This window comes from Eptatretus burgeri, chromosome 7 (assembly GCF_056783735.1).
Source record: "Eptatretus burgeri isolate ZD-2024b chromosome 7, Ebu_testis_v1, whole genome shotgun sequence".
NCBI lineage: Eukaryota > Metazoa > Chordata > Myxini > Myxiniformes > Myxinidae > Eptatretus > Eptatretus burgeri.
Window position 1 is genome coordinate 52,637,044 of NC_140967.1, and position 13,933 is coordinate 52,650,976.

Below are 13,933 nucleotides of genomic sequence, written 5' to 3' on the forward strand. Positions count from 1 at the left end.
TGCAGAGCTTCGTATTAAAGCCACCAAACTCTGGTGTGTTCTGATCAGAAGCGATTTGCTTCAGAAAAGAGAAATCCATATCTTGAACTCTCCGAAGTTGTACAGCTTGATGAGCCAATACATGGAGAGGTAACACTACACGTGTGGCTTCTTCAACTGGCATCGCTGGTTTCTCAGGTCCCTTGTACCTTTGAACCGAAATGTCTTCTGTCACAGGTGTCTTCATTTCATAGCGGGTCAATCGTCTGATGATGGCTTCATCTTCAGATGTGGAAGATATCTCCTGATCTTTTATGGTAAGTAGTACTGCAAGAGAATGTGTTGAAACGAGTCCATTCTGGGATGAGATATTTGTGTCGAAGTTGTCAGAAACAACCTGAACGAGGCCACATTCAGCATTGGCAGTTCCCCTAATCCTGGAGTAAACAGTTGCAGCCTTTGCTGCTGATCCCTTGAAACGCTGAAACTCATCATAGGAACAGGTCACGCGATAGTTGTACAACTGCTCGATGAGGCTTTTACAACTGACTAGAACTCCCAGTGCTATTTGGAGTGTAGTTGGTCGATTGGTGATCATATTCGTTATGATGTTTCCGATCAGAGCTCCTGGAAGTGTGCAGTCCAGTTTAGCTGATATTTTGGAGAGTAGCAATTGAAGAGTTGAACTCATTGCTTCATTAGCAATATTTCTATTAATTATAGTCTGATAGGAATTGGGGTCGGACGACAACTGCTTAGATTCCTGTGCAACCTTCTTGGCAATCGTTATATGGAAACATCAATGGCATCATCTTCATGTGATGCTACAAAGTTGATCGCAGTAGACGCTCTGCTGCGAAACAAGATTAAACTAGCAACACCTTCACCAGACAGAACCAGAAGCTCAGAGCCAAGTATATCCAACAATTTGGATAACAGGGTTCGTCGAGAGTATAGCTTTCCTCCATGATCCTTGTACATATTGTAGACTTCTACTGAATTCCAGATGTGCAACATGTCGTTTTTCATCGATAGGATGGTAGAACTGACAGCTGGCTCAATATCCTGAGTTTCTCTGCCACTGTGTGCTGCTGCTGAAACAGAACGGGGTGCCATGAAGGACTTTCTGCAGTCATCGTGATATCTCGCATCAGCAGCATGAAGATCGCTGATTGCGCCCATTAATCGTATCTTGACCTGGCGGCCTTCTTCATCCTGGCGGGAATCGATAACATATAGAATAGTTTGTTTGAAAGTTGTCTGATCAATACGATCTGCAGTCCTACAAAGGAGAACTCGCCGCCAACGATTAGGATTCTTCTTGTCAAAGTCCATGATGCACTTTTCTCTGCAAAAAATGCAATGTTCTTTAAAGTCAAATACTGTCGTCTTTGAACGGCGGCTTCTTTTGCTTGTTGAAGCATCTTCCAAACAGACATTACTCATTCGTTTCAAGTGTCTTTCTATGTGTGAGCGTGATGTGTACGTTGACACAGTCTCTATGGCATTTGAGCTCGATAGATTAGTCTGCCTGTAATCTCTGTTCAAGCTCTTCATGTTTACCATCTTGTGTTGCTTTGCTTGACCGGATGAGGGATGATACTTCGCACTCTGTCTGGACCAACTGTTACCAGAGGTTTTCCAGCTTTAGTTGCATCGCAGGGACTGAAGAAACAGTCTCCCCTGGTGATGGAGCCTCAACCTGTAACAATAGAGGTAATTATAAACATCAGTAAACATTTAATTTCTTTGTTCGTATTTTAAAAATTCTCAGGAAACAGGTTCCACCCTGTGTACTTTGAAAAATCAATAAAATACAGTTGCTTTCAGACAGATCATGTTAAATAATTAAAAAAAAAACTTGCTTGCAAATATTATCGATCATTATACTGTATCAGAAAACATTACTCTTACTTAAAACTCAGTTCTCCATGTTTCTTTCATTACATTACAAGCCTCAAGTTACTTGATCAGAAACAGCTCATGCTGTTGATCTTCTGAGGTCAGCCATTTCTTCACAACTGTACTGGGGATAAACGGCTCTGCGCAAGTTATTTTCAAACAGTTTTGTTGTTGTATAACTGTACTGCAAAAATGCCGATCGGCGCAGACAAATTCAGGGGGTCGGGTTATGCTAATTTGCATATTAATGAGCTAAATTTCAATGTTATCAAATTGAAAGTGGGTTTATCATGACCAGTGACCATAAAAACATGAGTTTGTACACCTCAACCAAGCTGTTTGGATGCTTACTTCTGGAGATATTAAGAAAAATTGTTATTTTGATAATGGCGACTGCTAATTTGCATATTAATGACCTAAATTTAAATGTTAGTAAATTTTAAGTGGGTTTATCATGATCAGTAACCCTAAAAACATGGGTGTAGACACCTCAACCAGGCTATTTGGATGCTTACTTTTGGAGATATTAAGAAAAAATGTTATTTTGACAATGGCCACCGCGAATTTGCATATCAATGCTTTTCTACAAAAATGCTCAAGGGTGCCAGAGTGGCATCAATCGGAATTTCCATTCAGATGGTCTGGTGATCACAAAAATGCAGAAAAAAACATTGTGCGGACCCTAATGCAAGGTCATCTTGAAAAATGGTGTTTGACATCCGGACTATAACTGCTAAGCCAAAATCAGGTATTCATTTTGTCCACCATTGCAATGGGTGGTTGTAAAGCGAGAACCTTGTGCAATGGAATAGAGGTAACCAAGTTGTTCATTACCAATACTTTGCCTCGAAAAGATAGATAACACAGTATGCTTTTCCATTTATGCATACGTAATTTAATTTGTTCAAGCAAGCCTTCCATGTTGAGCTTCAAAGTTGCCGAGAACAAGGAAAATTCCCAATGGCACTTCCATCTCACCCCAATTTATTTTAGCTGATGAAGCTTTTTTGAAGAGGTCGAAATGGTACGTCATCGCAGTAATATCACCCATAGGGTTGATACAAACATGTCATCATGGTATAAGCTTTACTCATTATAGGGAAAGTTAATCCAGAAACAATAAAGCAGACAAAGACTTCCAAGAAACAGTCAAAAGAGGTTCAAGAGATAAGGTGTATAATGCACCTGAGAGTGGAGAGCCCTGTCTTACCGCAAATTTTTTTCTTTCTTTTTTATGCGAGCAGATGTGAGATGCGAGCGGAAATTGCCGGAGCAGGGAAAGCGGTATAGGCCAGACATAGTCCTCACTGGTGAAGGTATCCCAACCACAGTAATAGACATAACTATTGTATTTGAAAGGAACACCCAGTCGCTGGACTTAACCTACAGGGCAAAAATCAAGTAATACAGGTCCTTAAATAACTCCTGCAACAACAATTGAACATAGCCTGAAAATATGTAGAGGGATTCCCGATAGGGGGGGGGGCGAGGGAAGAATGGTTCCTCAAGATTAGTGTTTCAAGAGTTGTCAAGATCAAAGCTTGTGGAAGAGCAATAGTACTGAACGAATCAGGATGCAACAGAACAAAAGTAACAGTAGAGAGAGGGTGGAAAACACCAACGGCAGGGTTGAAGGACAAAATAGAAGGATACTTAGACAAATAATGGGCGTGGGGACGAATGAGGGGTCGGGGAGGATACACGTGGTGGACCAGATGGATGCAGAAGCAAACTCTTAAGAAACTGGAAATTTGGAAAGTTAGGCTTGGGGGTCGGGGGCTGAGAAAGGGGAGGGGGAGGGAGATTAATAGGGATAGAAAAGATTGTGGTTTTGAATGGGGGATTAGAGATGGTGGTAAAAAGCTGTCTTGAAGACCTGGAGGAAAGAATGACATTGAAGAGACTGTGTAAGTTGGTTCTACAAGTGGAAAAAAATGAGTGGAGATGAGCAGTGATTCTGGATTTATGTAGTTTCACCAGAATGGGGTGCTGCAGGACCACTTTGCCCTGAAGAAATCTATTGGGGACAATGCACGGAAAGAGCGGAGGGGACAAGACCAGAAATGAGGTGGTAGAAGACAGACAGATCATTAACTTGTCTGCGATGTGAAAGTAATAGGCTCCAATACTAAGCTTCATCATGGGAGATACCAATGGTTGTGAAGGCCTTGGTTTCCATGGCGTCAAGCTGAGGAATGTGTGAAGGCAGGAGTGCTAGCCAAAAGATGAGAGCAGTACTCCATCAAGCTGTGGATGAATGCCCTGTAAGTAGATAAAAGTTCAGATATTCCAAGGAGAGACTTTGCACGATGGTTTTGTTGGCCAACTTAAGATATCTGGTTTGTCCAAGAAAAACAATGGCTGGGTGGAACCCAACGTTTGAGTAACTAAACTTCTTCAAAAGTTTTTTTTGAGGTGGAGATAGGAGGGTTTGCCAGACGGTCCTTCTGGAGAGAGAGATAGAGATAGATATGTCAGAATTGAAAGACATATTCCAACTTGCTTGTGATTCGAGCAAGGCCTGAAGAGAGGGAAGAGGCTGCAGCCTGTCTCTCTGAAGGATGAAGGATGTCATGGCAGAGGGTGGAGTCATCAGCAAATAGATAAGGAGGGTTTTCCAGAGAGTCAGAGAGATCATTTATGAAGATCAGGATTAGAACTGGGCCTAGGACACTGCCTTGGGACACCCCAGCCTTAACAGGGGAGGAAATGAAAGGATTCCATTGAGTGCCACACTTTGGCTGTGAGAGTGCAGGAATTCAGTAAGCAATGTGTGGAGTTGGCCTTCGATGCCATCGGCAGTGAGTTTGGAGAGCAAGGCAGGGTGCCAGACTGTATCGAAAGCTCGAAAAATGTCCAGAGAACCCTGATCTCATGTCTGACACTGAGGGCCTCCAATCATTGTTGGGAGAGACGAAGCAGCGGGCCAAAGGTCGAGTGACCTGGTCTTAATCTGAATTGATGATCTGAGATGAAGCTGTTGGAAAAAAGTAAGGACTTTATGTCAACTGCAATGATGGATTCCATGACCTTGCTGATTATTGGAAGTAAGTTATTAGGTCTATAGCTAAAGGGATCAGTTTTTGGACCTTTTATATAATGCAGTGATGTTGGCTGACTTCCAAGCAGATAGAAGATGACTTTGGGCATATGACAGGATGAAAAGAGCAGAAAAAGGCAGAGCAGGTTTTCATGGCATGTGAGCTGATACCATCAGGTCCAGTTGCAGAATTAGAGTTGAGCAGAAACCTTTCCACCTTCACAGGTGCAAAAAACTGTCCAGGAGTAGTTGGGTGCGACTGTGTCGGGTGGGTACAGTGACTGAGGGGTTGGGGACGCGAGGTTTGGAAGTAAAAATAGAATTTAGGCATTCGGCTTTTTCCTGAGCGAAGTTGGCTGTGTGTCATTTGAAGTGAGGGAAGGGATGGAGGGCAAGAGCATACTCCCGAGACAGACTTAACAAGGTGCCATCAGGTTTTAGAAGAGGAAGACAAATTTGAAAATTCAGTTTTGAAGTTGGACAGACATCATATTTTGGCTCTCCTGAGAGTGGACACACACTTTTTCTTGTTGGGGGCTTTGTGGGATGATCTGAGGTTGCCTTCAGTCGGATTAGACCTTCCAGGAAGAAAAGGAAAGTTGTTTCAAGGCAACTACCTCACCACAAGATTCAATGTACCATGGGCGGTTGAATGGGTATATGATAACTGAAGACAGAATGGGATGAGTATAAGGGAGAGTAGGTTCTGTGCATACGAGAAAGCTGTTACACACGAAGGAAGCTCTGTGACTGGGGTTGTATCTCAGATTTTGGAGTCGAAAAGCATGTTAAAACCAATGAGACGCTAACAAAAGAGAAGTACAGGCAAATACTGCAGCACCATGCAGTTCCCGGTGAAAATAGTTTAATTGGAAGAGCATTCATTTTCCAACAAGATAATGATCAAACACAAACTTTCACTGTAGTAAAATAGTATTTGGAGAACAAGTTTACAGCTGGTGTGCTCCAAGTGTTAGAATGGCACCCCAAATTCCGGACATGAGTTCCATCGAAGGCGCATGGGATTACCTGGAAACAAAGAACAACAAGAGGAACCGGACTAACCTTACAGGACATGTGAGCTGATTCCATCCAGTCTAGTCGAAGAATCAGAGTCGAGGGGTGTAAGAAAGAAATGGAAATGCAATATGTACGAATTCTTCCAGAATGGGTTGCATGACCCATAGTGTTAATCTATCCTGAATGTTCAGCTAAGCTTCAATAACGCAATGTTTTAACCCACCTTTTGTACATTTTAAAAGAAAAGCATACAAAAATGCATACCTCTCCCCTCTCATTTATAAAGGATACTGGCTGGGTGTTTCAAGATTCGTTAGAAATCTTCAGTTTAAGAGCACATTTCCTGCTGAACTGCATAACGGCTGAAAAGTTTCATTTACTTGAAATCCAAAAGTATTTTTCATCTTCATTACATTGCAGTTCAATATTTTTTTTCACTTTTCAGCTTCCAGTACCAACCCCAATATATGAGGAAAAGTTTGTCTTATCAAACATGAGTGATAAAATAATAACAACAAGCCGGTAGGCGACATGGGTGGTCGCCAGACGAAGGCGAATTTAAAATATGTAGATAAGAGAACACATCAGATGGCATTTTTGCCATTTGTTGTTCCATATAGGAACATGATGAGCAACTGTCCATTCATCATTTGTGTTCGATTCCCTAACCCTACGTTCAGGAATCCCAACACGAACGTTGGGGTGAAAGCATATAGTAATATAATTGCATACTCGTCATACAATTTTTGACGGATCGGGCTGAAAATTTTTGACAAACAGGTTGATTATAGTGCGCATAAAAGCAAGGAAGGCAATTATTGATTTTCGAAAAAAAAAATTCGGATTTTTTCATAAATTTCAAAGTCCCGTTGCTAGGCAACGGTGGCATCAATAGCAATGGTGCTCAAAAGCATACAACTAGATCCTGGTATGAACCTACCAGTCAAGTTTCATCAAAATCGGTTAACTCCGATGGCCTCCAGAGCTGTCCATTACATACAAACAAACAGACAGACGGAAAACCTGAGACGAAGGGTAGTCCAGCGACCACCCATTAATAATAATGATAATCTACATATTGAAGTAGCCGGATTTATCTGTCTGTCTGTCTGTTTCTGTCTTTTCACCCATTGGTTGAACAGCTGACCTGACTCCACCCACATTTCTACCCTGAAAAAAATTCATGTATCTGCCATTTTGGTACAACAGGCCTCTGGTGTCAGCCTATGGGCCAATGCAATTGGAATCCACCTGAGTGCAATATAGCCATGATGTATGATGCATCAAGTTAGGACATTCGATTCAGTTCCATATCTACAGTATATATAGTGTGTATGTATATTCTCTGTCAGTCTATCTACATGTTTGAATGTCTGTAACTCTGTCACTCTGTTGTGTGGAGTTTTGTCTTTGCCGACTCGGTTTTAAATCCTGTTACTCAAATCATAAGACACAATTAATTTCACTGTCCACAACGAAAGTACTTTTGATCAGAGAATCTTTATTTTAACATGGTACCACGGAGTCCAAACCACTGAGATGGTAAACATCCACAATGATTTGCACTAAGCTAAGATTACATTTCCTGGCATTTATATGCTTTTGTGGGAGTGGAGGGGACTGATAAGCATTAGGCAAAAGAACTCCAACTGCAATACATGTCTACTAGGTGAAAAGTGAATGACATAATCATGGCAAAAGTTGGTGTTATCAACCAGGTCACTTTGTTCCATAGCAAGACATTCCTTTTATCAACATTTAGGTCAAAAGACTCTTGGCTAAAAGGAAGCATCACTGACAGCCAATTCGACTTATAGCATAAAAATTAAATTTATAAAGCACCAGCAACCATTATAATTGAGAGTACATTAATATAATTATTTTTCTTGCACACTGTTCATCCAGAGGAGAGTTTCGCTGGCCTGACTCCACCCACAATTTTAACTTCAAAAATCAAATCACCACCATTTTGGTCACTACTTTCAGGCCTCAGGCCTCATGCCTCTGGTGTGCAGTTGAAGACTGAACAACACCTCTTCCATCATGAAATAAAGGTACCTTTTGAGGAAAGAAAGGTAAGTTCTAGTGATCGCAGAGGAAATGAGGTAATGCATGTTTTGTTTGGGAACGATCGAGGCAGCGCTCTACAATATCCACCGCCTAAATATAACTTTCATACAATCAAGAGTACCGCTGGGTTTAGGTACATTTAAAAACTGAACAATGTGTCATCTGTCATGAAAGAAAGGTACGCAGAGGAAAGCAAATAGTCATGATTAATATTTGAAAATCTATGAACAAAAAAACTCCAACCTGTTCTTTCGGTGTTCATCCGAGTTTTCAAGTCGGACTCGTGTGCAAATACAGGATTTATAACCAAATTGTATTTTACACGTGTGTAGACATGTAAATATTGTGTGAAGTAAATGAACATACGTGGCAAGTGATAGGTGATGACAAGCGGATTTGTTAGGAATCTAAAGCGGGTTTATTTTATTTATTTACTTACACCAAACGTGCGAGGGACAATATTGGAGAGATTGTCAGTGACACAAAATACACCAGAATACTGAGGAAGTCATTTATTAATGAGTAATGATAAGGAAGTTCCGAGAAAGACAACTTCAAAGTCAGTGATTGTGGTGACACAATACTAAATATGTAATGATCGAGGTAAAAATGTCCTTTCACTTTTATGACCAGAAGGAAATGAGGGGAGGGAAGGACAAAGAGTCAGGGTTAGGAGTGGGAGGGGAGCAAATATGGGACAGAGTTGGGAGGGGGAGGTTGAGATTTTATGGGTGGGGGGAGGATGAAGAAATGTGGTGGGGGAGAGGGTTTGGATTGGGGAGGGTTTGGGTTGGGAGGTAGAGGTTGAGGACTCAGGGTTTGTGAGGGGATGTGGGGAGGGGGAGTTTAGGACTCAACGTAACATTTTACATGGCGTGGATGTTTCCACGGGTACCTGCTTGTAATAATAATAATGATGATGATGATGATGATGATGGATCAATTAAATCGTTGTAATTGTTGTAGAAAGAGAAAAAAGAAGAATTATTCTTGTTGATCTCAACGATGGAAAATTTATTGCCAGATTACAGTCTAACTGATAATTGTCCATCATGCACGGTATGGTTGAATTCCAAAAAGATATGTTCCTCTTGCTCGTTTTCTATTTTATTTTTTAGGAGTGCTTTCCTCACGGTGATATGATGTCAGGTTCGAATCCCACATATTGTGTTAATGATAGAGTATCCTTGTTCGAGGATGATCAATATGTCTGTGAACTCAGTGTTGATTTAAACTGACACTTTTCTAAGTGTTGATCAAAACTGAGACACTTTTCTACAACTTCAAACGTTAGTTTTTCATCTTTTTTTTTTTTCTTCCAACAGAGCAATCACTCTTTTCTTTTTTACTGATGAGTTATACATGATGGGCTGACAGTCGGGTTAGGGTTAAAATTTCGACCCAACTATAAACTTACCCGTGTTTCACGTATGCAGTGCAATGCATAAACTTGTCCTCTGTCCTTTGGAATGATATTAAGGTGGAGAACCCGTCTGCTAGCATTAGGTAGATGTTAAAGATCTCACAGTGTATTTTTGAAAAAGTAGGTTATCACAAGCACCCTGGCAAAATTACGAATTCCTGCCACCTCGAGTCGAACATCAGGCCTGGCCAGGCAGTTCGTGAAAGACTTGGGCCAAAATCATTCCCCAGCTGACCCCACAAGAAGGTGGGAATAATTGTGGTCATTAAATAAGTAGCAGTAGTAGTTGTAGTGTTGTAGTGGAAGCAATACTTGAGGACATCCTTATCCCCCAGTAAAAAAAAAGACAGCCTTTTACAGCCATTTTTCCCTGCTGAGCAGGGGTTAGCTTTTTACAGGTTCCATGCAATCATGGTTCCCTTCTTGAGGCAATGTTTTATGGCTGGATGCCCTTCCTGACACCAACCTTGGTCGCCTCTTACGACACAAAGGGATATGGTACACCTATTCTAACTGGGGCATACACCGGGACCAGTACACTGGTACTCATTTCGCCGACCTCGGAAGGATGACAGGCTGAGTCAACCCCCTGGTGTTAATTCAGTGGAAAACGGGGCTCGAACTCAGGACCGTAGGATCCCAAGCCAGCCACCTGAACCACGAAGCCAACACCAGGCTCACCTTATCCCCCAGTACAGAGTGATTATTAAATTTTATTTGAGAAACCTAAATAATTCCCATGCACAAAAACTATACCTACTATTTTGCATGAATGTAGCCTAATATTAGAGAAAGATGTGACATGATCCTGAGAGTTATCAGGTATCATATGATTTATCACTTGACCCTGCAGTGACCTTTCATGGTTTTCACTCAGTCACGCCATGGCGCTCACTGTGGAAGAACGCATGTTTCTCATCGGACATTACATCAAGAATACATCCTTTAGGGAATGCTAAATTGCATTTAAAAGTCGCTTTGGTGGTCCAATGAAACTTTCAAAATCAGTATGATAGAAACTGGTGAAGCAGTTTAGAGAAATTGGCTGCGTGAAAGTTAAAAAGCACATGTGCCAGCCAAGTGATGTTACACTAGAGAAAGTGGATAAAGTCCGTAAAAGAATGGAAGCAAGCCCGAATAAATCTCTGAGACGTTTAGCACAATGAGCTCACTGTTCATATTCCAGTGCAAGGAAGGTGGCAATAATCAGTGACACAATCAGCAATATTCCCCAATAAATGGTACACTCTGTGTCGGAGAACATGCTCTGCAATATGGTGGTGGACACTTTCAGCACTTAATTTAAGGTAATCAATTGTGTGGATCATGTCATGTCTTTCTGTAACATTAGGCTACACTTGTGCAAAATATTAGGTTCCTAACTGATATCGTTTTTGTGTATTGGGAATTACTTAAGGTTCTTGAATAAAAAATTTTCAAATCAGCCTGCGTGCGAGTGAACTACACTGATATTTGTTTCTTACTGACATTCTTATCCAATGTGTAGAAACAAATGTAGAACTTGGCATAAGTTTTTGACATTGCAGAAATATAAAAGCATGATTGTCAAATCCTTATTCTCCTTTTGATATTGTCAATAAATGAAAGCTGCTTTTCAGAAAGGAGGTATCAAAAATTGCTTCAAATTCCAATGCTAGAAAAATTGTCAAACATTATATTAAGGATTCCATGGTGCAACAAAACGCACTGCACAGACCAATGTCAAATGATAAAAGGCGACACGTTATGGAATAAAGAGGTTGTGAAAACCATGGTTATCGATATTTTTATTACGACTGTTCCAGTAAGGGTCAACATTTTGAACTTCATCACCAAACATATGAAACTTTTATAGCAGAACTTCCAACACAAGCATATCACCGAGAATCCCAATAAACAAGATATGGTTGTGGGAAAAATTGATTTTCGCCAGCAAAGTGGTTAAGCAACAAATATATAGGGGGTGGGGTGGGGGGGGGGCAGAGGTGCACTGCAGTCAATGCCTTGTGCTTTACGCGTTAAGGGATTCGGTGGAGATCTGAGTCAGCATGGTTCATTCCCCCAGGCGGGCAACTTCCCAGACAGCCATTATAGCCATTGACGTCTGCATCGCAACAGATGGGGCTGCAAGACTTTGGAGAATAATTGGAGGATGGCAATAAGGTGCAAAGATTGCATGATTCTTTCCAAGGAATATATGTTTATCATCTTCTTCGGTTATTTTTTTTTCTACTGCGTACTATATAGACATCAAAATGGCCAACAATGCGTGCAATCATTTTCAATCCCATCGCAAACCTTGGCAAGGTGTTGAATGAAATGCACCTCCTATCAGGCCTGTGCTTGCGAGTTAATTATTCCACGTTCTGCCGTAATGGGCCCGTTGGCTGGTGACCAACAAAAAGGCAAACAGCCATCCAGGCAGCACTAGATGAGCCCGCAGTGCCACCTATCGTCCACTACGAAACAGGGATTTCTTCAAACCAAGGATGGCAAACAACCCAAGTAAGCCTTCGAATAATTAGATGTAACACTGACAAAAATAAATATAAGTAAAACAATATATGTATAGGATTAAATGCAAAGCAAGACTTTTTCATGTGGAGCTACAGATTTTTATTAAGTTGCAAGGTAAATCAAGGACTTTGATAAAACAGATCCAGGAATTTTTTTTTTTACCAACTTGGACAGTGACAGGATAAGGGGCAAAGTTTGAGAGTAAATAAGAGGAGAGTTAAATAGTAGCAAGGCAGGGGTATTTTACCCAAAGAGTCATTAATGTATGAAATGGTCTTTCTCGGTAGGTGGCAGTCGACATGAGAGTAGATAGCATTAAAAATGGAATTCAGTAGATATCTAGAAATAATGGGTTTGGAAGGGTACAGGGATATAGGCAGAAATGGAAGATAGATGCTAACTGGATTGCATGATGTGGGCATTGTGTAAATGTCTCATGATGCTGTTCTATCCATCAAGGTATCTTGAAATATTGATTTTCTGAGTTGTGGGTGTTATCAACTGTGAACATGTCATCTATGTTCATGAAACCCTCACCTAACTGTCCGCCCACCCCACCTTTCCATAACTGTTTTTTAAGTGAATAGAAAATATCCCCAGATGTTGTGATTGTTGACGTCCTGTCTGTGAGGTACCTCTTCGACCCTGCCCTCCTCTCACTGTTTCCTTCCTCCCTCTAATGGAGTGGATCTTGTGTTGGATTAGGTTAGTTGTGTGGACGGGGTTGTTCTTATGGATGGTGTGTGCTCATTGAATAGGTGATTGGCTTGTGGATGTGAAGCAGGCATGATGGGCTTATTGGCCGTGTGTGTGTTTTTATTGTAATATTTGTTAACAATGCTCACAGCGCATGATGCAATCAGTTTTGTCTAATACATATTCGATGATACATTTTGTATATAATTATAAAGACAGAAGGGAATGTAAGATACCCATGTTTCAATTCAAATTTCTTACAGTAGGTTAAGCCTTACCATCCAATAATAAGCATTAATTATTTATCAGTTATAATGTAAGCCTATTATATATAGTATATATCATAATATCGATAATAACTTAGTAAGTTCATAAATTTCCTTATAATCCAAGCGTATACTCAACAAAAAAAAAATACATATTGTGCTGACCACCTCTTATCAAGTGCAAGCAGAAACACAAATTCCATTAAGTTTGGGTCATCTATATCATGTATATGTAAAATGGAGGTACATTTAGTGCGATCCCCTTCCCTGTCTGGTTGTGTGAATATTGGAAGCCAGGGAGAGAAGACATTTTTCCAAAGACAGAAACCCCATAAGGAGAAGTATGCGATCCCTTTCCCTGTCATCAAATACATTTTGTGCGATCCCCTTCCCTGTTTGCTCCCTGCATGCCACTTCTAATGCTACTTAGGCTACCCCCTCCCTGTTGTACATTCCCTACTTGTCAATGTGATACCTCTGACCCTGCATACTTCTCCTTAGGCAAAATATTTCTGTCTTTGGCAAAATATCTTCCCTTCCTGGCTTCCTATATTCACACATCCTCCATTCCTTTTTCTACTCCTCTTCTCTCAATATCCTTTTGCCAATTTCACACCATCCCCCTTTCCCCACACCCCCACTCAAACATACATAATATGCAGATTAATCCTTCCAGCAAGTGCTCACAAGATCCATCAACTGGTCCTGTATTTGTCATTGTAAAAGAAGCAAACACAGGGTGCTGACTGTATATAGTCTTCAATACGACCCAGCTCTCATTGCATCCTCCAAGGCACAGGGGAAACGCGGCTCTGAGAGGAGGAGATCATGGAATAAAGGTTACTATCCGGAATAAAAACTTCTAACTTCACATCTTCACAGAATGAGTGAGCACAAGGTCAGTTAAAAGACAAAGGTCTTATCTAACCAACCTTGATGAAACACATAGAAACAGTTCAGTCTGACGGTCCAACCTACGAGTTAAGATACAAATGGAGAATATAAACATTGAGGTTCTCT

The 13,933-nt window shown here is 40.9% G+C and overlaps 1 protein-coding gene across 1 annotated transcript in view; it reads right to left on the reverse strand.

Annotated features, from left to right (window-relative positions):
- Positions 1 to 11,212: 11,212 nt before the first annotated feature.
- The window catches only part of LOC147023258 (uncharacterized), a 57,755-nt gene continuing 55,034 nt past the window's right edge, over positions 11,213 to 13,933 (reverse strand). The window contains exon 14 of the mRNA XM_085888495.1: positions 11,213 to 13,725. Coding sequence (XP_085744621.1) covers positions 13,690 to 13,725 — 36 coding nt within the window. The 3' untranslated portion in view covers positions 11,213 to 13,689. The remainder of the gene's footprint in view (positions 13,726 to 13,933) is intronic.